This window comes from Plasmodium inui, assembly GCF_000524495.1.
Source record: "Plasmodium inui San Antonio 1 unplaced genomic scaffold supercont1.20, whole genome shotgun sequence".
NCBI classification, from domain to species: Eukaryota; Apicomplexa; class Aconoidasida; order Haemosporida; family Plasmodiidae; genus Plasmodium; species Plasmodium inui.
In genome coordinates, this window is record NW_008481854.1 from 461,405 (window position 1) to 489,240 (window position 27,836).

The 27,836-nt window shown below is 41.4% G+C and overlaps 6 protein-coding genes across 6 annotated transcripts in view; 1 reads left to right on the forward strand and 5 right to left on the reverse strand.

Annotated features, from left to right (window-relative positions):
* Nucleotides 1–2,319, forward strand: part of C922_04222 (hypothetical protein) — a gene marked incomplete at both ends in the record, with an annotated part of 3,158 nt that extends 839 nt beyond the window's left edge. The window contains 2 exons of the mRNA XM_008819807.1: nucleotides 1–1,960; nucleotides 2,129–2,319. Coding sequence (XP_008818029.1) covers nucleotides 1–1,960; nucleotides 2,129–2,319 — 2,151 coding nt within the window. The remainder of the gene's footprint in view (nucleotides 1,961–2,128) is intronic.
* Nucleotides 2,320–3,625: 1,306 nt separating this feature from the next.
* C922_04223 (hypothetical protein) lies at nucleotides 3,626–5,897 on the reverse strand (the record flags this gene model as incomplete). Its single annotated transcript, XM_008819808.1, has 10 exons — nucleotides 3,626–3,735; nucleotides 3,887–3,950; nucleotides 4,091–4,129; nucleotides 4,235–4,342; nucleotides 4,478–4,518; nucleotides 4,650–4,722; nucleotides 4,925–5,107; nucleotides 5,257–5,381; nucleotides 5,518–5,667; nucleotides 5,831–5,897. The coding sequence occupies 10 exons, from the start codon at nucleotides 5,895–5,897 to the stop codon at nucleotides 3,626–3,628; spliced, it is 960 nt and encodes a 319-aa protein (XP_008818030.1).
* A 2,475-nt stretch (nucleotides 5,898–8,372) lies between these two features.
* Nucleotides 8,373–9,161, reverse strand: C922_04224 (hypothetical protein; the record flags this gene model as incomplete). The annotated part of the gene is made up of 2 exons (XM_008819809.1): nucleotides 8,373–8,790; nucleotides 9,004–9,161. 2 exons carry the CDS (start codon nucleotides 9,159–9,161, stop codon nucleotides 8,373–8,375), a joined length of 576 nt encoding a protein of 191 aa, XP_008818031.1.
* Nucleotides 9,162–12,091: 2,930 nt separating this feature from the next.
* On the reverse strand, nucleotides 12,092–12,304 carry C922_04225 (hypothetical protein; the record flags this gene model as incomplete). Its single annotated transcript, XM_008819810.1, has 1 exon — nucleotides 12,092–12,304. One exon carries the CDS (start codon nucleotides 12,302–12,304, stop codon nucleotides 12,092–12,094), a length of 213 nt encoding a protein of 70 aa, XP_008818032.1.
* Nucleotides 12,305–12,628: 324 nt separating this feature from the next.
* On the reverse strand, nucleotides 12,629–13,666 carry C922_04226 (hypothetical protein; the record flags this gene model as incomplete). The annotated part of the gene is made up of 1 exon (XM_008819811.1): nucleotides 12,629–13,666. The coding sequence occupies one exon, from the start codon at nucleotides 13,664–13,666 to the stop codon at nucleotides 12,629–12,631; it is 1,038 nt and encodes a 345-aa protein (XP_008818033.1).
* Nucleotides 13,667–26,683: 13,017 nt separating this feature from the next.
* On the reverse strand, nucleotides 26,684–27,550 carry C922_04227 (hypothetical protein; the record flags this gene model as incomplete). Its single annotated transcript, XM_008819812.1, has 1 exon — nucleotides 26,684–27,550. One exon carries the CDS (start codon nucleotides 27,548–27,550, stop codon nucleotides 26,684–26,686), a length of 867 nt encoding a protein of 288 aa, XP_008818034.1.
* Nucleotides 27,551–27,836: the final 286 nt, after the last annotated feature.

Genomic DNA, 27,836 nt, shown 5'->3' on the forward strand with positions numbered 1-27,836 from the left:
AGCAATGCAAGCCACGGAAGCAACACAAGCCTCGCAAGTATCGGAAGCGACGGAAGCAATGCAAGCCACGGAAGTAACGTAAGCGACGGAAGCAATGCAAGCCACGGAAGCAACACGAGTATCTCAAGCATCGGAAGCGACGGAAGCAATGCAAGCCACGGAAGTAACGTAAGCGACAGAAGTAACATAAGCGACGGAAGCAATGCAAGCCACGGAAGTAACGCAAGAGACAGAAGCATCCAAAGTAACGCAAGCAGTGGAAGCGAGGCAAGCAACGACGCTAATGGAAAGGCGGACGGAACGGTGGATAATCATGCGGAACAGGCGCCTAACGGGCAGACCGTCGAGAAAGTGGGTATCGAGAAGGACGACACACACAGTGAGAGTAGCAGCACGGGCTCTAATTTGGATACAGAGCAGCTGGACTTGTATACAGATACCCATTCAGACAAGGAAGAGAAGAGCGCCCCTGCCGTGACTAATACGGACAAGACGGTAGCGCTGGGAGAGAGAAACGCCTCTGAATCGTCAGCCCCAAGTGAAGATAAAGCTTCCGAACAGAATGTACACCGTGAAGTGCAAGTTAAAAATGGTACGGGAAGTTCTCAAGAGACTTCCAGCACGGGACAACTGACACCTGTGCATGGCGAGCATGGAAAAAGTCAAGATGACGGGAAGCATGAACAGCATGGACATCCTGGAGAGCATGGACAACATGGACAGAATGAACAGCGTGGAGAACATGAAGACAACCAAATATATGGGACGATTCACCCCGGGCACAAAACTTCCCTTTTATCCCAATTGAAGGAAAAAGGCATCCACGTGTCCACCACAGAAAGAGCAATCCTTGAGATCATCGAAAGCGCCAAGAAAGGGGTAAAAGGATTATTACAGCTACAGAACAGCAAAGACACAGGCAAGTTACTGCAGGAGGCTTTAGAGAAGCTGAACATAAGGCAAAGAAATTTTCAGAACAATAGTTTCATTCCTCTAGAAAAATATGACAAGATTCTCTCCCAAATATTTAAGATATTAACAGAAATGTCATTCTATAAGGATGGCCACTTTTACGAAACGTTAGGTTTGGACAAATCGGTATTAAATCAATCACTAAAAGAAATGAAAATAAAAATGCTCAGGACCATTGGAGTGTCCTACACCAAGTTACCTCCTATTATTAAGAACAAACAGAAAGAAGGCATGTGTGCAGTTAATGATCTCATCATTAGCATTACGTCAAGAGAGTTGGCTCAACGATTGGCCATAATGTTCTCAAAATGGCTTGCTGCAGAAGAATACGGGGCTTTGGTCGAATTGGATAAAAGCGTAGAATTAAATGTGCTCTGCTCAGGGGCACCTATCCTATTGCAACAGTGGAAGTATTACCAGAATATGCTGGGGTTCGAGGTGGGGAATGAACATGCCTTTTTAAATTTAATCGATGAGTTGTTAGTCATTGACAAAAGATATAGTAACAATAAAAAGTATTCTAAGGACCTAAAGAAAATAAAAAAATCCAAAGCTTTTAATTATTGTACAAAACTTATGAGGATGGCAGGAAATATATCTACCGTTCCATTTAATCATGAAAATAATAAAACGCCCAGTCATTCCATCACCGGGTCGTTAGGGAACCTGGTGAAGGCTCACATGGGCAATTACTACATTGCCATTGCTAGGAGAGTAAACTCCTATTTTGGATATACTGAGAAGAGGAACAAAAAAAACAGTCCTTTAAAAGTTATTTCCGTTTGTACTCTCCTTCATTTGACCGACATGCTTTTCAGCTGCTCTGATGAGCACCTAAAGAACATTTTGGATCTGAACACCTTGAAGCTTAACATTCTGAACATGCAGGGCAAGCGTGTTCTGCATTCCCTCGTCAAGATGAACTTCCTCAGCGAGACGCAGAACGGCTTCCTCAAGGAGATCTGCGAACCGAATAACACTCTAGTGGGTGAGTGGCAGAATGACGGGAGTGGAGTCATTCCTGGGGAATTCTTATGCCCGCAGTCAGTTTCGCCCTGAACCTGTTCCACGCAATGGCTCACACTATGGCTTTCTTCCCGCCGCCTGCTTCTTATCGCTTCCTTCACACCGCTATCTTTCCGTTCACCCATCTCAGGCGAGACCCTGTCGAAGCTTCTCAACCTACTCTCAACCAGTTCGCACGAAGTGCTCGCGGCTGAGCTGGAAAAGCGCGGCTTCGACGAGGACTACCTACAGGAGGAAGTGAAAAATATAAACGAAAGCGACAAGAACGTTCGGGACAAGGGAGAAGACGAAATGGAAAATATGATTTTTGAAGATTTGTGAAATTAGTTCTCAACGTTAGAAGCGATCGTCTCTGTGGGGTGAAGATTACGTAAAGGAACGAACCTAGTTAGAGGGGCTTCTTCAGAGATAGGGCTGTTTGAATGGAGCGTTTTTTTCATTTAACGGGGGAAGCACATGGACGCACCTGGTGCCTGAAGAATCCTTGAAGGAACCCCTTTTTTTTTTGCGCCCTCAGGATAACGAAATGGCGTGTTTCCTTAGGGATGCACTTCGTAGCACCGTCTAATAGGCACAAACGGGAACTGTTTACCATGTAGCTACGCTTCCGTTCTTTTTTTCTTTTTTCTTTTCTTTTTTGTTTTGTTTTTTTCATATTCTTTTTGCTTCTTTGATCCCTTTTTATGAACCGTTTAGGCTTTTTTTTCCCCATCCTGCCTTTTGTTTTTGCACCCTTTTCCTTATTTTTCTCTTTCACCTTGTTTTAGTTTTTAAGCTTTCCTACCCACATTTTGGCAAAGTGCTCACTTAACTTGGTCGTCCTTGCGAAAACGATTATGCCATGTTAGCATAGAAGAAGCAGCATAAATTTTGTTTGCACAAAATGGGAAAGTATCACTTAGAGTCTTCTTTTCTTTCTACTAATTCATTTTGTAGTTTTTCTTTTTTCTGCTCACTTGTGTTTATAATGACATTTTTCAATTACGTGTTGAATAAAAAAAATGTTACACATTATGGGGAGGGTTTCCACTCGGATCGCGTTTGACGCGGCGTACTGTGGAACACGAAATAAAATGGCATAAAAATAGTACCGAAATGGCATAAACATAATATCAAATGCCAGTAGAAATGAGGTAAACAAAAAAATAAGAACAAAAAAAAAGGCACAAACTGGGGTAGAAGGGGTTCATCTATCCACACCTTCGAAATGAGCATGAGGCGGAATGTTTACATGTGGACGAAGCAACATAGTCCGGAGCTGGTGGTCACGCATAACTCTGTCTCATTAATAAATTGTGGCTTCATTAGGAAAGGAAATCACATATGTGGGGGGAAAAGACGGAAAACTTCTAGCAAGATACACAAAAGGAATAATCATGCGAATTGAAGAATTCCTGAAGGAACAAACAAGGGACGCGAAAAACTTGCAGCGGGGTCCTGCACGCTGTGGAAAAAGTCGAAATGGCAGCTACGCAATGATACAAATACGTGTACGTATCAGTGGGGATGCACACATGAGCAGACATGCACGCATCAGGAGATATGCACGTATGGAGCGAACGCGCCCTTGTGCGGAACCGTGCACTGACGCAAAAATAATGATTTCCATTCTCTGAGGACGGACAAATCAAACGTTTTCCTCTTTCAGACTTTGGTTATGGCTAGCCAAAAATGAATCATCCATGTCAACGTTGTTGATGTTGAGGTATATGTCATTCAGCGGATACAGGTAGTCTCCTGCGAGGAGGGGAAAAAGAAGGAAAAGAAAAAAATAAAAAGATATACGAATGCTTGTGTGTCAACCTGAACCCCTGCTTAAACGGTACAGATCACTGTGCGACGGAACATTTCCCAATCTCATTTTTTAAATCCATCTGAGGAAGCCTACTGGTGGGATAAAGCTTTTCGGGGGTGAGGGGGAAGAACCACTTCCACTTGAATTCGCCAAACACCTGTATGTTGTGAGTTGTGCGGGCAGACGATGAGTACTCTCTTTATGCTTTTTTTTCTCTTTTTTTTTTGTTTGTTTGTCTGTTTGTTTCTTTCACTTGGATGGTGCGCCTCTCTTAGCAGCCTTTAAAATTGTGCATACCATCTTCCAGTTATTGTAGGTGCCCAGGTCATAGGGATTCTTCAGGGGAAGGGGGGCATAGAAAATAGGTACAAAATTTTGAACCCTTAGCCAAATGAACAGATTAACCCATCTTATGGAGAAGAACGACGGGTGAAGCCCCACCCAATGTAGACTCAACTGCTTTCTTTCGCTTTTGTTCACCTTATCCGTGTACGACGACTCTATTATAGTGACATTACGAGAAATGAAATAAATGTACTGGCAGTTCATCTGAGGAGGAGAAAAGATGGAAGAAATAGGCACCGTGTGTATATAGGCATGATGAAATTTCCGAGCAGTCAACTGCTTCACCCCGCGAAGGGGTCTGTCGAAAATTGGAAGCATTTCTTTTCCTTTCTTTATTACGAAAATTAGGGCTATCATCATTGTCAGGGAAGCACAGACAGCTACGGAGGAGTGGCAGAGGATGGATTGTGTTTCCTTCAGTGGAGACATATACAGAAAGGGAAGCTGATATGCACGCCTGTTTACGCAAAGCACGTAGGTTCAGGATCCACAACACGTGCACATTTTCTACCCACTGGGGGGGATATATTTCTCCTGTTCTCTTTACTGATCAGCAAGGCGCCATGGTGCAGCGTTTCGGAGGCCTATGTCGGGGGGAAAAATAAGCAAGCAAATGAAGAAACGAGCAAATGAACGAACGAACAAATATACATGTACGGTCAGCCCGAGTGGGGAGCTACACAAAGTGATCAGCCTAATGCACCAGAGAATGCTTCGTGATAACCCCCCCTTTGTGGAAAGTGTTCCCAAATAGCGCATCGGGGATATCCCCTCTCACCCGATTACCTTGTTGCTCTCGCTTTTGTGTAGGGCCAATATAAATTTCGGGCTAATCGTAACGGCAATGTACAGCGTTGTGAGCAGCCCGTAGAACAAGAAGAGGAAAAAGAACTTCAAATTCCTCTCGCCCACGCAGGTGCCTATCCATGGGCAGTGGTGGTCCATCTTCAGCACGCATCTTTTGCAGGACTGGACGGTGGCGAGAAGGGATCGGGTGTGACATCGGCCGTACAGTTGGAGTATACATGGAAGAAAACTTTGTAGTATTTCTTCAGCACTCGCCTCGACATTCACTCAGCACACCATGCTCTGTATAGCCCTCTTGTTGGGCGATTTACCCGGCAGTGGTGGGCCCTCTCTGGCCTCACGAGGAAGTTGCACTTGTCGCAGATGGTATACTTATTCGGCATGTAGTTCCTAATTTTCCGCTTTTCGATTTGTATGCTGTTTTCTTCTGCGTTTGCTGGAGGGGACGACGAGGGGAAGGAGAAAAAAGAATGCCCTCCATGGGCAGTGCGTCATCATGTGTAGTAGCTGCTCACCATGGGTAGGGAACACTCAATGACAATTTCTCAATCCAGTTGGCAATCTCATCTCACATTCCCACGTGGTGTCCACGTATCCAGGGTTGTGAAGGGAGCACTTTAAAAAGGACCAATAGTAACAAACAAAAAAGGGGGCGCTCAGCATTCCGAGGATTATGCGTACAGTGCGGCTGTAGCTGTTTAGGTATTCATCTTGAAGGCAATCTGCAATAGAAGGGGGGGGGGGGGGGGGTGCATCCCAATGTGTACTCCACGTTTTGTCGTTCTTCCATTTACGTTTGTGTGCAGGCTTCTATAGAGGCTTCTATACTCGAGAAAGCATGTGCGGTGCGGGCGGCGGTGCTACGACGGCAGATGGCTCACTCACACAGGTAACATATATAAATGAAGGCGCTCAGAAGTGTCACGAAAAGGAAGGACAGAAAATTATTCATGTGGACGGTCTTCTAGGGTTCCAAAAAAAAAAAAAGAGAAGGAGAGTACGGAACTGCGAAGCGGGGGAAAAACTGAAAGAAAAAATGGGAATGTCGTAACCTGCCGCAGCAGAGGTAAATGTTCTCATGCGGAGCTCTGGCGCAGGGCTCAAAACGGACATTTTGCAAAGCGTTCCTTTCACCTTGTCAATGTCGTTAATTCGGCACGTACAAGTGTGCGCCTTGGTCTGTTTATCGCTCTATTATGGTTCCATGTGACTTTCCGGAGTTATTCCACTTTTTTTTTTTTTTTTTTTCGTCCCCGCATTGTCAGAATGCGATCTTCCAGTTTTGGCCTCTCAAAGCGTACATACAATAATGGGAAAGCCTGCAGGGGCGCGCAAATGCATGTACAAGGACATACGTGGCATGGTTTAAAAAAATTGTGCGGAAACGTCTACAGACGTGCCACCAAGTGGATTTGTTCGATTCTTTTCCTTTGGATTTCTTTTTATTTGATTTCTTCCCAGTGATGATGAAATCCCTCGGGGGAAATGAGAAATGGGGAACGCGAATGTGGGAAGGGGAAAAAGGCAAAAAATAGGAGGAAGAAAAACAGAACAAAACAAAGTAAAACATATCATAACAAAAGAACTTCCCACGGAGGCAAATCAGACGTTTGGCAAAAAACGGAAGCACTTTCGCCTCCCCTCTCAAGTGAAAAAACAAAAAAGAAAAAAAAAAAAAAAAAACATGCATGTGTTGCAACATGCTTTTACTCAGTATGCATTGCGGAATTCTGACGATTGGAATATATAAAAAATGAGTTTTTTCTTTTTCCGAGTTCTCTCACAGGTGGGTTACACAAATTTGTGTGTATTTGGACTAATCGCGTGATAAGAGTTTTTTCTTTTTCTTTCTTTTTCTGTCTTTTCTCCACCGTTGTAGCTTTTTTTTTTTTTTATCCGTGTTGTTAATGGGGTTACAATTCACCACCATCAATGGTCCCGCGCGCAGCAGGCACCGAATTGGGGGGCATACAATGACGCGATTCTGCGGGGAGAGAAAAATTCTGAGTAGCACATCCCCCTTCGTTGTGCATCCCTGTTCGTTGTGTGGAAGAGGCGACAAGAGGCCATTGGGAGTGACACAAACCTGACCATGATTCTGCTTGATATCTGTCCCCAGCAGAGCTCATGAGTGAGTCATGCCTATTGATGAATACAATTATAGTTTAAGAATGCGCTGACTCCTTTGCAAGACGTGTATTGAATAGGCAATCAACGCTGTTATGGCTTCTTGCCCTTATTTTACCGGTAATGGCCATTGTATCATTATGAAAAAAATAATTCACTTTAGGTATTAATAAATAAAAGATCTGCCGTCTTCATCCGAAGGCGCCACTACTATTGGCAATCATTACTACAGGGTGACGCAGTAATTGGAGAGGATCTAAAAATAGGGGTCAAAGACAGTAAGGTGGAACCTCCCAATATACACTGAGTCCTGCTTAGTGAAATCTTCTAGGGCCGCTAGCAGATCCCTAAACCAAACATGCTTAATAACGGAAAAGGAGAACTAACATTTATCTACCTATGCTGTTCTAGGAAAACTCGGGCTGGATAAGGGAGGGGCATCGACAGCACTATCATTGATCATGTCCACTCTACTGAAGAGGAGTGGAAACACAGAATCGTAAATAACAACTGGAACTAACAATTCAGCATCCACACGGTGCGCATCCTGTGAGAGTCCCCTTTACACATTTCGAATGCCTCTAAGCTGCATCGGATAACGCTTCTGGTATAACAACCTCTGTAACATCCCCCGATTGGTGGAATTATAGAAAGAGAGGAATCTGCACATATGTTACCGAACTGGGCAGTAAGTTCTTCTGACGTATTCTGCTTCCTCCCACGTAGCCTGAACTGCAAAAGAGAAGACATAATGAGCCCCACAGTATAAGCGTCACTTCTATGCTATCACTACTTCCTTCCTTCTTGGAATGCACTTGTCCCCTCTCCACATTTTGCATGTTAGAGTCAAAGTTAAAGTGCCAAAGACATAGCCCCCATGCACATTTCCAAGAAGCAAATATGGAAATCGGAACACCATTCGGTGAATCGGTACGGGGAAAAGTTTAGCATGAGGAGAACCGACGAGATAGCACACAATGAAATGATAGACACTACTGCATAAAAAGAAACGAAGGGGTCACACAGAATGTTACTCGTGGAAACGCACGTACATTACCCCCCTTATCAATTTCCCCCTGCTAGTAACAGGCGGATGTATATTCCCTCAGGAAGGAAATATATATGTTTCCTTCCTGAGGAGGAAAGGCCCGCTATGTTAACCATTTCAGATCTATTGCTCATCTCCGATGGGTTCCTTCTCCACGAGGTCCTGCTTCACCTGGGACTCTTTGTGCTTTTCTGACGATAGACCCATAATCCAATCCAGAATCTCTTTCAAAACGTTCTCACTTCGGGGTTGTTAAGTGATGGTAGGCTTTATATTATCCAGTGTGTTCACTCCTTCATTGTTCACATGAGGTTTGCTGCATAGTGATGGGAATGGACCATAGGAAGACAACATGCCCCTGTTAAAATAAATAGTCAGCAGATGAATATATTCAGTCATGTCTATTATGTCATTGTCTAAGTTGTCAGCTGTGATTATGATCTCATAGGAAAATCTATATTCGACTTCGTCCTCAGATCGGATTTTACAATAATGAATAAAATATTTAATATACGAATACATTTTATAGGGATACTGCGTAATGAGTCTCATCGCTGGTAATGAGACAACAATGAACTTCAACAGTGGAATATCAATCCGCTCAAATAAAAACAAATTGCTGGATGCTAGATTCTGAGGAGTTATCATCAAACAGATGAAGGAGCACCCCCTGATGTTTAGTTCTGTATTTTACATTTCCGACTCCCCGAATATTCGTAGAATTGTTGAAGCGATACTCCCCCCCAGGAATAAGTCGACTAGGCCAATAGAAAGGAGCTTCCTCGCACATATCTTGCCATCGAGAAATGTCAAACCACCACCTGCATGCGCGACAGCAGAGCGATTAAAAAGTGTGCTGAACGTTCTTATTATATTGCAATACCACCTCAGGGAAAACGTCCAACTCTTCTGCATTATAGTTGAGTTCCCGGAAGCTATCTTATAGCCCCTGAATTTCTTAATATAATCCGAGAACATAATAGCCATGCTGGTTAGAATATTCTGCATAGCTATATTCATGAACCTAGTCATTATGTTCATCCTTCATTATAGTGTGGAGGTCACTGAGTATCTCTGCGTTGGATTTTAAGGAGTTCCCTCTCGTGTACCATCTGATTCCCTAGAATTGTATTATGACACGTATGATGTCGTTTGGTAGCCATCGGGGGTCTCATCGTAGGGATGCATACTTATTGCCGATTGAGTCGTCTGTTGATGACATCAGAAACAGAAGTGCTCTTAAGCGTATTTATTCCTGGCGAGATTGAGCTTGGATCATGATACTGCAAAGAAAACGAAAAATTGGATCTACCTGATATTAGAAGAAGAAAAAGCAGCATAGGCGGCAGCAGATGGCGCTTACTGCTTTGGGCAAGGTCACTTCAGTCGCCCAAAACTGAAATGGACTCCTCTGAAGAAGTGCTTTAGGAACAACCGTACAAAATTAACCATGCCACATATATAAGGAGGGATAAATATAAAAAGAGAGGCTAACACATTAAACAAAAGGAACAGGAAGGAAGAGGAAGAATTCAGTTCAAGATAAAAGGACAAGAGGTAAAAGATAGTTAGAAGGGATGGACAGAAGATGCAGAAAATGAAAATTAGTATAGCGTGGAGGCGGCTGATCCGAAGGCTGGGTAACCATATAGTTAATTTAATGGTGATACTTAAAACAAGGCATGCTTTTGTATAGGATGGAGGAAATAAGTAGAATTACGTTCCTGCCGAATTGTATTCTTGATAATGCTCGAATTAGTGTTGATTAATCGGAACTAGAAATGAAGTGACGTTCTTATTATCTCACCCCCTTTGGAAGTGTTGGACGATATTTCTTTTACTTCAATAACTACACGGATGAATTCTCTGAAGGTGGAATTGTTATTTCGTTTTCCTTCAGTGTTTCTAGGTCAGGGGATAGGAATTAGCTTAAGATCCTCCTAGGACAGATCTCTGATGCATGACATAGATTACACTGTTTGGGGCATCACAGGAAGGCGCTATTGCTTCTCGTGTTAGAGTATTATTGTGCACCTGAGATAAATAAAGGATTAGGTTCTCCACAAGGTTATCTATATAGTGGCAATGAGGGATTGTGATATTTATGCAGTAATGGAAAAACAAATGGGGTTCCATGGAGATCGTTTCCTAATTATTTACAGTACTGGGAAGAGGGTTCAGTATTGACCATGAGAAAATAGTGGAGGTGCCATTAATTACTCGTATCAATCATTAATAGCAAAGGGCTCTCCCCAAGAGAACAAAGTAATAACTGACAAGCTTTCCGGGATAAGTTAGATGAAGGGGGAGGAATTATTCATTTTATTCCTACTCTACGATATGGGAAGTGACAAATGACAATTGTTCCCTCCTCTAAGGATTCACCTGGAACACAGATATGTAGATATGTCATAGGGACCGTGTCCTTCCCCTTGGGAATAAAATGGAGTCAATATTCCTGCATCATATTATCATAATGAGTAACATAGGGGGGGTTCCAGAATATACGAGTCAGGTTCAGATCATCTGGAGTTGTCAGTACATTCTCCGCTCCTTCCGTTTTGGAACCGATTAGAGATATCCTCCAGATATCTTCTTAAAAGAACTCATTTCTGTGCCATCCTCAAGGGGAATACGGGCGTGTGATGTCCGCAGAAAATGCATCTATGTCTGTAATTACCAGTATGTTCACTGGGGTTTATGCTAGTTATGACTGTGCTGAAAGGCAGGCAATAGAATAATATGAGTCTCTATACTGCTATAACGTCGCAGCGTCGTCGTCAGTGAATGAGTGTTGAACTTGCGATGACACATCAGCCGCAGTGGGAGCTGAACTCTAGAGCTTTACGGTACCAGCGGAACCCGAAAAGAGGGGCTTAAGCCATAATCTCTGGACGCTGCACCAAGGAACCTAAGCCCTCACACTCTAGAATGAGGGGCCTTAAACCTGGACCCCTGACAGAGGTGTGAGACGTAAACTCTAGATACGAACGTTGAACCCGGGATCAGACACTGTAAATCCCGGACCGTGAAGCGTGGACATTTAACCCTAGATATGAAGCGTAAACCTGACACTGTAAGCCTTCGAACCCCGAACATAAACCCAGAACCTAAACTCTCCACCGTAAGACATAAGCCGTGAAACATAGACGAGACTCTGAGGATGAGACGCTGAAGCGTCTGCCATAGAGACGTGAACCCTAGACACAGTACCTGAAACGAAAGAATTAAAACGTTAGAACAGGGGGAGTGAACTCTGAAATTGAAACACTAAATAATAAACTTGGACGTAAACAGTAAACTAGGAATTAGTGGTGTACGGGAAGTTAGATCCTGCAGGCCTGAATATAAACATAGACATAAACATAGGACAATGACAGTAAACCCTGAGCGTTATTCAGAAAGGGAAGGCTGAGAAGAATAGCAGAGATGTGAAAAAGGGAATCGTAAAGCTAACCCTGAGACTGAAACTCTAATTCATAAACCTCAACCCTAACCCTAAACGCGAAACCAGAAAGCTGACCCCGAAACTGACACCTCAAGGAGAACCTCAATTCCTGAATTCTAATGTCCCTGGTTGTCTGCCTCTCTGTTCCTGCTCCTTCCCTATACTGTGTCCGTCTGTAGAGGCTTTATTCAGGTATCCTGATCTTCTCTGATTACTTCCAGATATAGGTCTATATAATACTATCTCATCACTTTCAATCGTTTCCTCTCACTGTTCCTGCTGATGAACCTCTTCCCACAGGCGCACCCCCTTCTCCCTCTGTTGTCTTCTATATGCAGACCTCCCCGTGTTTTCCCTATTCTTCTTCGGTCATCCGACGTTGCTGACTGTCCTGACGACACTCTTATACTTCCTCCCTTGGTTTCACATGCAGCGCGTTTTTCTCCTGATTTGAGCCACAGATTCTAGGGGGGAGGGAGTATCATGCAGCAGTGTATTTTGTCTGACTCCCGTTTGATACGATCTAGCTTTCACCTATGTTTCGGTCAATACACGCATGTTTGATCCCTCCTCTTGCTTCCACTTTTAATATTCTATCTATTAGATAAAATAATCCTATTATTACTATGAAAGTGAGTATTATATTTATCGGGAGGATGTTGTGTGTTTTGGTTTCCTGTTCTAGCAGTATTGTTTCTTCCTCAACAGCCTCCCTGTTTATGTTTTTGTTCTTCATTTTTATTGTGTCCCCCTCTATAGCTCCTGCTTCGTTTATGATATGTTCCTATAATTGCTTATTCTCCTTTTCAGCTTCATCTGGAAGTCCGGTGCTATCTGGGGCTGTTCCCATGTTTATGTGTTCCATCCCTCTTTCTGACGTGGGCATTCTGTGTTGAGTGTTCCCGATATCGGGGGGTACACGGTTCCCGGTTTTGTGTATTGTACTGACATGTCCGCCGGCGGCTTCTATTACTCTCTTATTCCCTATGCTTGACATCAACTCCTTCCAGTAGTCTTTCCTCTCTTTGACAATTTGTGTCCACATGTGCCTCATCCATTATTATGTGTCGCTGTCACTTCCTAACTTTCCTATATCAGCCAGTATCTTCCTCCACTGTTGTCGCAATCCTTCTTGCGCATCCATGGTGCACGCTTCATTCTTTCTTTGTTGTAATTCCTTTGCCCCGAGCAATCCTTGTTTGATATCTTGCTTCGATGTGGCTGCAGTGGCATCTTCTTCTGTGATTGGGGGTATCATCACTACACTTGCTCCTCTGGCTCCTGACTTCTTCGTGATTTCTTCCGCCGTAGTTTCCTCTCCTTCTTCATTTCTGTTCTTGCTCTGTTCTTGTAATTTGTATGTGCTGTTCGTTTCTTTTATGAATTTGCTTAATTGGGTTGAATTCATTATATGTGATTCCGATTCTACTTGTTTTTTTAGTTTCCTTTTTTCTGCTATTCTGTGCATTATAAGACTCAGTTCATTCGTGTGGTTCCTTAAATGGTGTTGCGGGATTCCTTTTACTACACATCTCCTGGGTTTCCATTGTACCTGTCTCGTGCTGGATTCAGGAATGTGTTGGGTATATGTGATATATTCATTTCCCTGAGAACCTGATGGAATATTGAATACTGTCCATATATCACACTCATGGTATCTTTTTGTCTTCAATAGTTGCCAGGCAGACAGTCCTATCATCTGTTCACTCCATGTGTTCCTACTGGCCCACTCCAGCACCTCCTGCAACCAACCTATATAATACACATATTTGACATTATGCAGTACATTGATGGCCTTTAATTCTTTCATGATTTTTTCTTTGCTTTCGCACATCTTCCTTATGTCCGCAATGGCATGCCTATCGCGTCTTCCTGATATCTCATACTTTAAAAGGTTTGTGCATGTTGTGCTTTCCTTTATTTGTTCTGTGAGGATTTCCCATATGGTGTCCCCTAGAGCTTTCTCATCTAATCCACTTTTTGTCACTGATACCATGCTTGCCGTGTTTGTGTTGATATCCTTTATGTAGGCCTTCAGATTCCAGCAGGCTATATATTCCTTACTGTAATCCCTTTTATGTCGTGTTAATTGTGTCATTAAACGGACAACTTCCTTATAGGCCGTTTGTATTTCTTTCTTCCTCCTTCCTTTCCTGGGTTATCCTATTTGGTTGTATATTTTTTCTCTTAACCACTCTTTTAATCCGGGTTCACCTTCCTTCCATGCCATTCCATCCCGTCTTTGTTTCTATGAATCCTTGCACGGTTTTGTTTCGCCTCCTTAATGCTGACTTATTCATATGATGGTACGCGTGTAATACACCCCTTGTATGTGTATTGGTGCCCATGATGTGGTATATTTGTGCTACTCTGAAGGGTAATGTCTTATGGTGCTGAGCTGTGCCTAAATCCCGTCCGTTTCTCGGTTGTGTCTTGGAGTCTTCATATGTTCCATATGATATTACGGCCTCTCCTTCTTCGTGTCGCCCCTCCCTTCTTTTATTCGAGGATGTCATATATTTATGATTTGGCTTGACATATTGCTTAAAACACTCTGTGAAATGTCCTATAAGGTATATCTTCCCTGGACGTTTTTCCCTGGGCGGAGGGGGATATGCACTATACAATCTTGGGTCTTTCCTCATATGGCAGCACCGTTTTCCTAGAGCTTCATCCATTTGTCCCCGATGGCTGGGATTCTTCATAAAGAGTGTAATATTTGGGTGCCAGCCCCCTCGTTTGGTATCTTATTTCTCCTGTAATTCGCTCCTTTGGCTGGCGATCCTCCCCGATATCCTTCCCTGCCCCGTGTTGCTTCTTGTATATCTATTTTGTTTTTGAGGACGCAGACTCTTTGTTTTTCCAGTTCTGTGTTCTGCTCGCTCCTACCCATGTTGATCTCGAGTGTTTGGCTTGGTGAATTCCGTTCCCGCCATGTGGCAAGTGCTTCCGTGGTGTTATGCTCATTTCTGTTCTTTAATACGGGTTATATAACCCATCTTTCCTGGATGCTTGTTTTCTTTCTGTATATTACCTTCCCTGTTTCGGTTATGTTTATTTCCTTATGTATTCTTCAGTGTTTTCTCTTTCTTCTATATATGCTATACTAAGAATACCGTCAGAGTTTTCCGAACACACACAGGATCCAGGTATAGCTCGGAATGAATAGAGTTGTGCATATATCTAAAACTGTGTAATTCATGCTTAATCCTAATAAAAACAATTTTATGTTTTTACTCTTCCTCTATGATTATTATTTCCATCTGTATTTACCGTAACTGACACACATCCGCTAGGTATATCTTCTCATTCTATGAATAAAGACTTATTTCTGAATATTGATGAGCGGAAGGTTCCCAATTTTTCCTCAATATCGGATGCTCATTTATTCAATTTCGAAATTCCTATGAGCAGCATTATTCCTTCAATTCACTACTTCCAAAAAAGGATATTAGATGCTCGCCTCCCTTTCATGTATGTCCGTTTTATATATAATAACTGACTCTCCGTTCCGTCATTTCTCAAACCTCAATATCCTATCTTCATTTATATTTCTCCAGGGAGAATTTCTTTCTATCCTTAATATAGATTTATAAACTCCCATTCATTTATCTTATTCCAGAATAATTATTGTTTGTATGTTCTAGGATACCCTGATTTCTTCCTATAGTATGTTATTCTATAGTTCAATGTGTATATTTTATATCGTCATCGCCTCCATAATGAATGCAAGGCATATATTGAATTAGGCCCCGCCGAATTACTCCTTGTGTTATTCTTGCTTTAATAAAATTGCAGTGTCTTTATGGTTATTCTAATTTCCCTATCCTATCCATTATTCCTGACATTACTATAAACCATGGATGAGCAATCTTTTTATTTCTTCTTTCGTGATTTTCTGTTTGCTTTTTTTTTTAATTTATTCTAAAACATTTCCTTTTCAATATAAATTCCTACTTCACTATTCCTCTGAATAATTGATACTATAATTCTCCTCCTCTCATCTCCCTTTCTATATTGCTTCTTTCTCTTCTATATATTTCTCTGTTTGGGTCTTACCTTTCTGTATTTTTTTTTATTCCATGGATTCTTTACATTCTTCCATGTTTTCATATGTTTCTATCTAATTCTACTATGACAATGTCACTTCAATTGATTATTCCTTATCTCGAGACTCCAAAATTTTTACAGTATCTGCTATATCTGGTCACAGTCTTTATAAGCACTATATGGGCTATCCTCCTCTGACTCACAACACACTTATCCACTTATTATAAAGACTGCACTTCGACGGTATTATTTTACATAATTAGGAAGAGTTACTCTTAGAATGTATGGTCCGCAAAATGATAGACGTTGTATGAACATATATATCGCCTAGATAAGAAATTTATCCTGTACTCTCTTCTTCTTTAACTATGTAGACCTCATATAATACATTTTCTCAGTTGTTGGGGATTTCTGTATATAGAAGAGATGGGAAAATACAGAAACATACCTTTCATTAATGTGTAATATGTTCCTTCCCAGTTGTAATTCTACATTTTCGTTTTATTCTTAGACTTCTCCCTTCTTGACTTCGTAATGGATGAGTCCCTTCACTGCTTTTCCTTTTGTTCGTTCCTTTAATCCTCATATTACATACGCCTAAGGAACAGGATGTCTTATGGTACACTCAATTCTTATGTTAACAGTCACCAGAGATCGGGAGCTAGAATCCTGGGGCATGGGACAGCTAATAGTATTTCGTATTTCCTCAACATCCCAGAACTATGAAGTAGGTGTATATCACACAATAATCGTATGAATTAGCCATAAGGAGGATTATTAGGAAATTCCCCGCTGTATTATACTTCGTATGTCCATTGTGCAACATAACTAGTACCGATGCATATGAAGAATAGATTCAATCATAAAATTAAATATGCATGTCGAACTATATTCATATATCCCCGGAAATGTATCTAAGTCTTACATGAATATAAATGCCATGTTCTTTATAGTTATCCGGGCATTAATCAACAGGCTCAGTTCTACTAAATACTGTACACACGAATATGTCATTCTAGGGAGGAAGGTACTGAATTTCCTTGACATATATTAGATGACATCAAAAAAACGAATTAAGGAATACACGTCTGATGGACTGCTCCAGAGACTGATGGATGTTTTATCACCGAATAAACATTTCCATCATCACCTAGGTTTATTTAAATATTACCATGAACCTCATACATCAAATGAACAGGGTTCCATTTTCTCGTAAAAATACTTCAAAATATAGGTTCTCAACACAAGGAATCGGAGCGATAGTACTTATTGTCCATTCTACATTTCATACCACTACTACAAATTCCAATGAACTCCTGATTCACATAAGAATCATTATATGAAATGAGGGGATACCTGGAATTTGACCATGTCTTCATGCGTGACGGGTTTGATTAATGAGCTTCAACTGGAAATATAACAATCTCAGCGATACACAGAGCAGGACGTTATGTAATCGTTGTACACCTTCATGAATAATTTGGATTTCGATCACTCATACGAAATAGAAATAAATATTCCAGGGGGTTTCTCAATCACAGATGATTGTACTCCATATACGATTCGAAACGCTCGAAAGCAAATTGTTATATTGCCGGAACACACCTTAGGCTACTTCTTTGGTCACACAGTACGGTTATGTTAGCATTCGTAAATACATTACACAGAAGAGGCCATGGCAACAATACGATAGACAGTTCTTTTCTTTCATCGTTCCATATACTTCTCATTATTAATACTATTGTTACCATTTCCCCTTGAAAATTTGGCTTTTTATACGACTACTATTGCATATACAGAGTGCTACACGTTTTCTTCACATGTACACACTCTGAACCTTCCATAATTTAAGAAAACAAACAGAAGCGTCATAAGGCTTAATAGTTCTTGTTCATAGTTACTTCAACTACATCTACTGGCTATGGCGTCGAAGCCCTTATATATGATTTGTAGAGAGTTGATGTATTGGCAGCATAGTTATGAAGTCTATTTTTTTCTCATTCATATCTCTTTATTCTACATAACTACCAAATAATTGAAAATTACTATTTCTTCTTATAAATATTCTTCTCTCATTAAAAGGCTCCTTATGAAATTAACTTCTACCGAAATTTACATATAAGCATCACTTTAAGAAGTGATTGGCATCTTACGAATTTTTCCTATTGTTCTATACTCTTCTCAGTTGGGGTCCAACCACAGTTAACACTACGGATAAGGAAGCCCCATTTGAGGACACCTATGAGGATCTTTTTACTTTTTCAAATTACAAACATCGAGTGTTGCACTCTTCAGAAGATCACACCGTATTCTAACCAATTCTAATTACAATGCATTCCGTGAACCAGAATGTAATGTATAACTTCATATAACTGGACTAAATATGTGTTACTATTCCTTTGCAATAATTCTTCATCTATCTTGGAAAAGACATTTTTATAGCAAGACTCAGCAACAGTAGCTACATGTGCACAGGGTACTCTGTCTTCGCCTCTTGCCCAATTAATATAGAACATATCTGAATAGACTTCCTATAGAGTAAGTTAGAGGGAAATTCCCAAATCCTGCCGAATGGTTTGCCAATCTGAGCATATATCCCGCTCAAAATTAAAAAGTAAAGATTCTTTATTTTGTCTTCCTTAATGACTAATTCCCTCATTAATCCTCATATATGTTCCCAGGACATTATTCATGCTTCCATACGCATAATACAAAAGATAAAATGAGATTCCAATATAACTATAGAAACAGTGGTACTGACGCATACAACTTAAAATTGTATTATTACATATTAAAATTACTAAGTACAGACATGAAGGTCCATAATGGTGTCCATTAATACTTATGGTATTCCCTCTCTAAATCAAATGTATATTGATACAGTGTTTATGTCCTGTATCATAATAGAACATTATGAATATCCTCTTTAATATGATTCCCTTCTTAGAGTAAAACCTATCTTTGAGTCACTACCAGAATTTCGCCCTTTAGTGTATACATATGCCAACGGCATTACTCCCCATGTGACAATCCTTTTTTACATTAAGGAACATTAGGGACTCCGTACAGGCTGCATATTAATTTTTTCAGTTCTGAGTTTAGATAAGAAGCCTCATACTTCTCTAGAAGATATTTAGTGGAAAGAATGAAGACTCTTCTTATGCATAATAAAATGTCAGTACCACACTGCATGAATGAACTGATTCATAAACATCTCTCATAAATAAATATAAATACTTTCATTAATAACTATATTAACGCCCTCAAATAAAATATATTAATAAACGCTTAGCATATCCTCCCTAATTTCTAATAATCACATTTAAAACCAATGTCACTATTCTTCATACTTAAACGACAGTTGCCTTTATGTAATGCTATGGATAATAGTTTATACACAACATAATTAATAAGTACTGCAAAGATTATACAAAATAGGGCTATGCCTTCTCATATACTATCATTATAGTGATGAGTCCATTTTAGTGAAGCAAGCATACACCAGAAGATTCTTCCAGCCCACTGATTGTCTCTTATATTCTTATCTAAACTGGAGAGGTGTCCATTTCTTCCCTTAGGGTGTCGTGCATTCTTCCTCTAAATTTCTTTCTAATTTTCATAGAAGCCTTCCTCCATGCGCATACAAATAGATATACCAAGTAAATATCGCAAATTGACAATCAATGAAAGAAATTTAAAATCTTCTTATCACAGATTGGGGACAAATTTTCTTGCAGGTTAATAATAAGCATGCTAACAGCCATCTCGCGACTAACTATATGCTTTCTTCTTCCAAGTAGTAGCAATAAGTTACTGATAGCTTTGTGATTTGAAACATAAGAAATCAGCCGAATAATGTCTCAACAATCCTGGTATAGAGTATGATATATCATAGTCATAGATATAATTTTATTAAAAGGGCATGTTTATTCTCACTGCACACAACTTTAATACAAAACGCTGATCTAACAATTGCAATATAAACGATTGATTGTATGTAATGACATTATAATCGCTATATATTGTAAGTATAAGTAAAAAATCTCTCAATTTCGTTTGAACTATGGGAATACAACCAACTAATGAGCGCTATTTAGATCTGGGTACCTGAGGAGAAAGATAAATTAACACCGCAATATTAATCTTCTCCTATTTTGACACGGCTTCATAGCTCTGTCTGTAAAACAACAGTAAAGAGGTCTATACTATTTATCACAATTTCTTCTCTTGTATTTCACAGTGCTGATATAAAAATGATGAACTCTGTTTTGCATGATAAAACATAGAATACAAGCAGTCATAGTATGAGTATATCAAATTTGTACCTGAACAGGAGTAATAAGCATCATATCTGTCCTTGCAACTCTTATTATCCTCAATTAAATACAAAGGTTAATTTATTGGACGTCATATATACATATATTTTCTATGAGCACAGGAGGCTTCCACAAAACCAGTGGAATTCATAACCCATAGCATATCTCCTCTAAGAGTGGATCCAACAGTTGTGCAGTACTCTCCTATAATCGCCTGTACTCCACAGTCATATGTACGAATTCTTTGTAGAAGCAGGAAATCAAGTGATAAATACAGAGCATTCAACTTGTGTTGGCACATTTCAATAAAAACATTCAGAGAATGGTGGAGCAGCAGAAGTATTCTGTACCTCTCCCCTAATATCCATATTATTAAGAGAGATTCACTAGTGACCTAGAGGAACAGGAGGATACACATTTGAATATGAGAAACAACTCATGGGTAAAAGATCTTACAATAGTATGGATTAACATTAATATAGATGAATATGTGCTCTATAATTCCGCGCGTCATCGCTGCATGTATAACTCCCCGATTTTACAAATATATCCTATGGGGAAAGGATGAGAATAAACCAGCCAGGAAAATAGCCCTAGGTCAGTAAAACTGATGTTCCTCTGGCTATATCTCAATAAAGGGGACGTACAGAGTCTGAACATTGACTGTTCCGTATCTTTATATTAACACGCTTACGATATATGAAATATGGGGAGAATAATAAAGAAACTACGAATATATCTCAGCTTCTATCTTCCCAGACAACTAAAAAGAGACCATAAAGAAGAAGTAACAGAAGGCGCCTTAAAGACATCCAAAGAGCGCACGATTACCACAGGAACAAGGAAACAATAAAGTAAATTAGAGGCGAACCAATCCCACCTGGAGACACAGAGTGGGCAGTGATGCTTGTGAGGGGCTGCTTAAAGTCCAAACTGTAAATCAGGACCCGACAGCATTAAATGGTTAACCGTAAAGAATAGACTTTAGAGGCTGATGACACAAGCAAGGACAGGAAGGATAAGCCTTTAACCATAGAGCTTGCAAAATAAATCATACCCCACAATGACTCCACCTTGAAAACCCAGTAATACTTCACTTATCAAAAACATAACAAGTGAAGAAGAGGCAATACGGGATGGCGCCCCAAAGTAATAACTGTAAAAACTGAACCTGATTCGTAACGCAAAATACTTCGGGGAGACACCCTGAAAAATAATAGGACCAGATACACAGAAAAACCTTGTAGCATGAAACATAACAGATACCCTTGAAAAGTGCACAGTAAACCACTAGTATAAACCGTACAGCTAGGGCATGCAAGAACTACCCTACACTTCATCAGACACGAATAGACCCTAAGGGTATTCGATGAGTCCTACACCCTAAAAGTGAATCCGCAACCATGAACTCTGAGCCGTACACCGTCAAGATATGGCAAAGAATCGTAAGGCTAAGAAGATAAGAAATAAAACCGAGCAGCGGAGATAAGGAGGCATATGTAAAGAATTAACCGTAGGAATAAGGACTAGAGGGTGCCACTACACACTAAGCCAGAGGCATCACTGATAAGCCGTGGAGCCTGAGCCATCGAATATACAGCCTACGGCCCAAAACGTACAACACCAACACTACATCTTAAATCCTAGATACGTAAGCATGATCACAGTACAAAGGGCGTATAATCAGTGAATCTTACAGGCCTAAAATAAATTATCGGAAAGTACTAAAAGACGCTAAGGGGTAACTAACACCCCCCGACAATACACACAAACCTGGAGGTGTAAACGTAGAGGATGAAGCCTGACAAATACACTCAAGAGTCGAGCCGGGGGGATAAGAAATAAAGCATTAATGCTAAACATTAAAGAATACAGACTGAACAATAAAACATGACAAAACACCAAACCAGCATAAGCCCACTGCGCAATGCCCTGGATAAAACCCGGATGAAGCCAGTGCTTAGACCCTGCAACCTAACTGCGTACAATAGAAGCCTGAAAACCAAGGAATACAGCTAACACATATAGGAAGAAATGTAATGTTTAACAAAACTCCATAAAATAGGAGCCCTTAGAATTACAGAAACCTAAGCAGAACAGCAGGGTGACAGATGGGAAGCAGGTCTAATCAATAATGGGAGCAACATAGAGCCTCAAGCAGAAGGCCAACCGCACAGCTTAAGTAGTACGAGATAGAGACCATATAATAAGTAAAAGGGGCAGGGACTGACAACCTACTTCTGCGATATACATTTCCAATCATTACGCCTAAGCACTGCATGTGCCCCATAGTGCATGTAGCATGAAAGTTCCTTCATCATCACTGAGCCATAAGCCATACCTGAGGCCCCATAGAGGTTAAAGCCCAGGAATTAACACAGGAAGAGGAAGACTCAGACTCCAAGGCCTAAATCCAAAATCGAAAACTTAATCATTCTGGGCTAAGAGATACAGCCTAAGGAATGAAACCTAAAAAGTTAACAATACCTTCAGGAGCAATAACCAGGAACTATATGCATCGAAGCATGATCAGTCAAGTCCTAAAGAGTAAACCCTGAACTTAACGCCATAGTCTTGCACCCTGAACCTGAAGCCCAAATGTGCACGTTAGGCCTCCAATCTTGACGCAAACCCTTAAAACATTGGGTCTTAGTAAAGAGAGGAAGCCTCCAAACTATAACCCTTAAACCCAAACACGTAAACAACGACACAAAAAAAATTAGAACATGAGCCTAACAAGTACAGGAGAAAGAAGGCACCCTCAAAAGCAGGCAATAAAGAATACAAAATAATCCAGGAGCAGCGAATAATAGGGGAAGAGTCGGGGGCCTAAAGCTAGGAATAGCCCCTAAAACCTAAATTTTGACTGAAAGGCTATAAAAATAAGCCATGCAGACTACAGAAAACCCCCCACCAGGACCCTGAGTCCCCCACGATATAAAGTACAGATGCCCCCTTGAAACCAGGAAACCGCAGCCCTGAACCTTGAACTTCCATGCTTGGAAACCAACTCTAAATCAGCAAGGCTAAATCCTCGACCTTAGGTCATACAGTATGAAATCTAAGCCTAAACGCTACGGCCACCGAATTAAACCCAGCGGACGAACCAAGGGAGAAACCATCAATCCTGAACATCAAACCGAAAAATGAACAGAAAGCATCTCGTCCGTAGGATCCATGTGACAGGCGGATGCATGATAGAATGCGAAACCTACACCTCCAAATGTGGACCAAAACAGCTGAGAGTGAAGGGGGAGTACTAAACCCAGAATCAAGGAGCATAACATGCACGTACTCTTCTGGTATAAGCAGTAAGCGCTGGACATTGACCGTACACTTACGTCGAAGTATCGACATCTGAGAACTAGGAACTATAGTAGTAACCATTGAGAAATAGGTCATGACAACTGTAGGATACACCTCGAAGAGTAAGACGTAAATATTAAAACAAAAACAGTAGCTCATGAGCACTACACCATATATCTTGGAACAATAAGATCTGGAATTTCCAACATGGAAGAAACACAGTGCACGCTGAACAGCAAAGCCTCAACCTAACTCTTAAAGGATAAATCCTAAACCCTAAACCCAGCAGCCTAATACAGATGCCCAGAGCCTATGGCCGTAACATAAACCCGAGATCCTACACCTCAAACCGCACGGTCTAGACTCAGGCAAGCAGAAAAATCATCTAACTCCTAAACCCCAAGGCACAATCGGATATCATCATCACTGAAGACTCAGAATGAGATTCCGGATACCCCTAGGGTAGACCTTAGGAGATTCTTTCGAGGGACGCTAAGAGCTGAAGACTGAAACCCCAAAAATTAAGCACGAATGCAGAATGCTCGAATTGGCCCCAGGGATAGCCACGGTCAAACCTAAAGAGTCAACCCGAAGGAGAGGGCCGACAGAAACCGTGGCGGTGAGCGTAACCGCAGAAATATAACGCATGAGGGACAAGGCCTCAGGACTCAGCACTAACCCCAAAAGCCTAAACCCTGAACAGTGAGGCCTGAGTGCTACACCCTCAAACCTATTGGTATACTCCCCAACGGAAGCAGATACAGAGTTTTATACAAGGGGCGGCTGAAAATAGATCCTGGACACTGACACCAGAACTCAACAGAAGAACATAAACCGTAAATCCTAGATCATGAAACCGAAACCGTAAAAGCAGTATCCTAAAGAATAGAACCTAATCCATGGACCTTGGAAGCCACTTCCTGGAAAGTAAAGAGTCACAGGAAGCTCTAGAACATACTCATAGGGCATATGTCGTGAACCATAAATTGCAAACCTGGAACCCTGAACGGTACATCTTAATAGATAGCAGGTAAGCCCAAACATCAAACAAGTAAAAAATGAAGGCTAAAAGATCCAGGGCTCACTCCCGGATTTTAGATGGCTGGAGCCAAGCATGAAAACAAGAATAGAACCAGAAGCCGAAACTCTAGACTTACACAAATAATCCATACCCTCCACACAGTATATCGTACAGCGCAAGACACAAATACGCATAACCCTGAATCCGAAGCCTTACCAGTAAACCGGAAGCCTAAATCCTAGACCTATATCGTAAAATCTGAAGAGTGAAGTCGGAACCGTGGATTCTAAAGACTAAAAACTCACCCATTGAGCGGAACAGACTAGAAGCTAAGTCATGAACCGTAAAACATGAATCCATAAAAGTCAACCCTGAACCCTAAAGATAAACACTAGACGGTACATCATAAACACTGAACACTAAACCGTAAAGCATAGATGCTGATGAATGAAATGTAATAGCTAAAACCTAAAGTCTAAGGCCTGAAACCTGAAAAGTGCGATCTGACCCCTAAGCCATGAACCTTGGAAGATAAGCCATAAAAACTAGACCATGAGTCCTAAGACCCTGAAGCCTAAAATCTGAACCATAGACCGTAAGACTACTTCCTGGACGGTGAATCCTTGATGCCTGAACCCAGAAGCATGAACCCTAAACCCAAGACCATAACCCCTGAACGATGAAAAGTAAGCCCTAAGCCGTAATTCCATGAAATCCTGAATCATGAACCCTGAAGCGTAAATCCTAAGCCCTAAAACTAGAACCTAAACCCTGAACCCTAAAACTAAACTCTAAAACTTAAATATAAGCACTGAAAATGAAAATCCTAAAAAGAGAGCTTGAACCCTAGGCCTTGAACCCACAACTATAGAAGCTGAACACTGAACCGTAGACCTCTGGAACGTAGAACCTTTTATCCTAAAATCTGAACACTAAAACAGCAAGCCCAAATCCTGGAGCCTAACCCGTAAGCTCAACCCCTTAAACCTAAACCCTGAACTCTGCAACCCTAGACCCTAGACCATGAAGCCTAAAACTGAACCCTCAACCCTAAACCCTGATCCGTGCAGCCTGAACCATAAACCCAGGTAGACCGTAAATCCTAAGGCTAGACACTGACCACTGAACCGAAACACAGAAAACTGAACCCTGAACCGGGAACATGAGGGCTCAACCCTAAAACCACAACCCTGAATCCTAGACCCTAAGCCTAAACCCTGAAACCCTAAACCTTAAAAACTGAGCCGTAACCCGTGAAACCTGACCCTGAGCCCTAAACAATAAAGCATAGACATAACCCGTAGACCCCCACCCCTAGACCCCTAGACCGTAACCGTAAACACTAAACACTACCCACGAAACACTAAACCATAATGTCTGAAACCGTTAACCCTAAAGAATAAAATTAAACAACAAAGATTGAGGCTTGAGCCCTAAACATCAAGTCCTAGATCCTAAGCCCTAAAGCTTGCAACCTTCAAGCCCGGAGATCACACTGTAACTGCAAAGACTAACTCCTATTACCTAAGGCCGGAACTGTACCTCCCTCCAGGGCGACTACTACCCACTCCCTACTCCATTCAGCGGCTGTCAAACTCAAATTGATCTTCTCAATGCTATTTGTGGGGCATCGATGCAAAACTTTTATGATTCCTCCTTTGACGTGGACGTCCTGAACCGCACAATTAGCCCCCTGACCCGGGACTTTATTTTTGTCAGTCCCCTCCACCTAATTTTCATGCTCAGAAAGTAATGCCAAGTTGCCGTTTGGGGTTAACTTTCTCCGTGTTTACCTCCCCCCTCTTGGTTCAGGGTTAGTCAACTTTCTTCTCTCTTGATTAACCCAGGTCTGATACTTTCCTTAAGTTCAGTTCCTCTGTTTCGTCTGAGGTCACGTATTGCGGTCCCTAATAGGTTGACATGGGTAGTGTTCTCTAGTTTGCATTTTCCTCAACCTTCATACATATTCCCTTTTCCATTATATGACACGTTATACACTTTAGCTTCCCTTTTCCTGGGTCTCCTATAGACTCTCTTCCAAGAATATACAGTGGTTCCTATCAGCATTAATATACTTATCCCTGCCCCAACCACCTTTGAAATGAGTTCTCCTGAGTTAACCCCCTGGGAATCATACCTCTCTAGTTGAGCTGCTTCCGTGTTTCTGAGTTGCTGGGTAATTCCGGTCTCATCTTGTTGTATTCCCTTTTTAAGAGCTTGCAATTTCTTATTTACCTACATTAAGGCATGTTCAGGATTTTCTCTCTCTTTGTTCTTGTTTTGATACTCAATTATACCGCGTCCCCTTGAGCTCATGAGGATAAACTTTTCCCATGGTGTTCGGGAAACTGCTTTTCCGGATGTGGCTCCTCTCACAGGTGTAACTCTGATCCTTTATTTACTTTTTCCCTTCCTTATTTTATTAAAGAATTCGCTCCGTGGTGGCGCGCCCATTACTCACCTGCTCGGCTTCTCTTCCTTCGTCATCCTGCCCTACGTCACATCCGTTTCCATCCTTCCAAGCTAGACAACTCACATAATACGAATTTGCCTTTTTTGTGTCCTTGCTACACTGCATTCCATGGACTAAGCTACCGACGCTCCTGAATAAGTACTGCCACTGTTCATCCCTTTTTGGGCTCAAGTTCACTGGAAAGTTGTTCCTAATCGTTTCAGTTTCAGTTGCCTGAAACCATAGCTCCATGAGCTCCTTAGCTATTGAGTCATTGCTCCATTCTTCCAACCTTTCATACATGTACTGGCAGACGTCCTGTCCTCGGTCTAGTGCCCATCCGTCCTGCTTCCTGACTACATTCTGAAAAGCCGTCAAAATTATACTTACCATATCCATACAAACTAATAATGTCCTATCGGCCTGTTGAGACAGATACAACTCCTCGCCTTTTCCCCTCGTGGTCCAGACTTCGTAGTTATCTTGATAAGGGCAAGTGATCTCATTCCTTTTTCCATTTATCCATCCGAGCTGGTTTAATTGGCACTCTCCTTGTTTCTTCTCTTGGGGCAGAGTCCCTGGAGCTTCCTGATTACTTACCCAACTCTCCAATGTTTTACATATTAATTTGGCCCTCAGTGCCGTGTCTTTTAATTGGATGTGCCCCCTTGTGGATATGTTATCCCATCTTTCTCCTCCGACTTTAGAACTTCCCCCTGCTGCTGGTTTCAGTATTTCCCATAATCTTAACTTATAAACTCCTGCTTCCTTGGCTTGTGGGCTTCTGCTCACTTTCTTTGTCAAGTCGCTTAAATATTCACTGAACTTGAACGTCATCCTGCCTGTTTTATTATACTTCCCCTCCGCTGTCTTTCTCCGCCCTATACCGATACCGGAGTCTTCCTGATTGATCTTAAATCCTCCTTTGTAGATCTGGCTCGCTTTAGCCTCGGGAGTTTTGGGGTCCAAATTCCGGCACTGCTTCTCAAACTAGCTAAATCCCCAATTTCAGATGGACTCTTTGTCATACTCTAACTACTATTATCTTTTTCTCTTTCTTATGAACGGTCGTCAGTGCCTCCTGTTGTGCTATGTAGCTCGTGTCTGTCGGTTCTTCTCTATT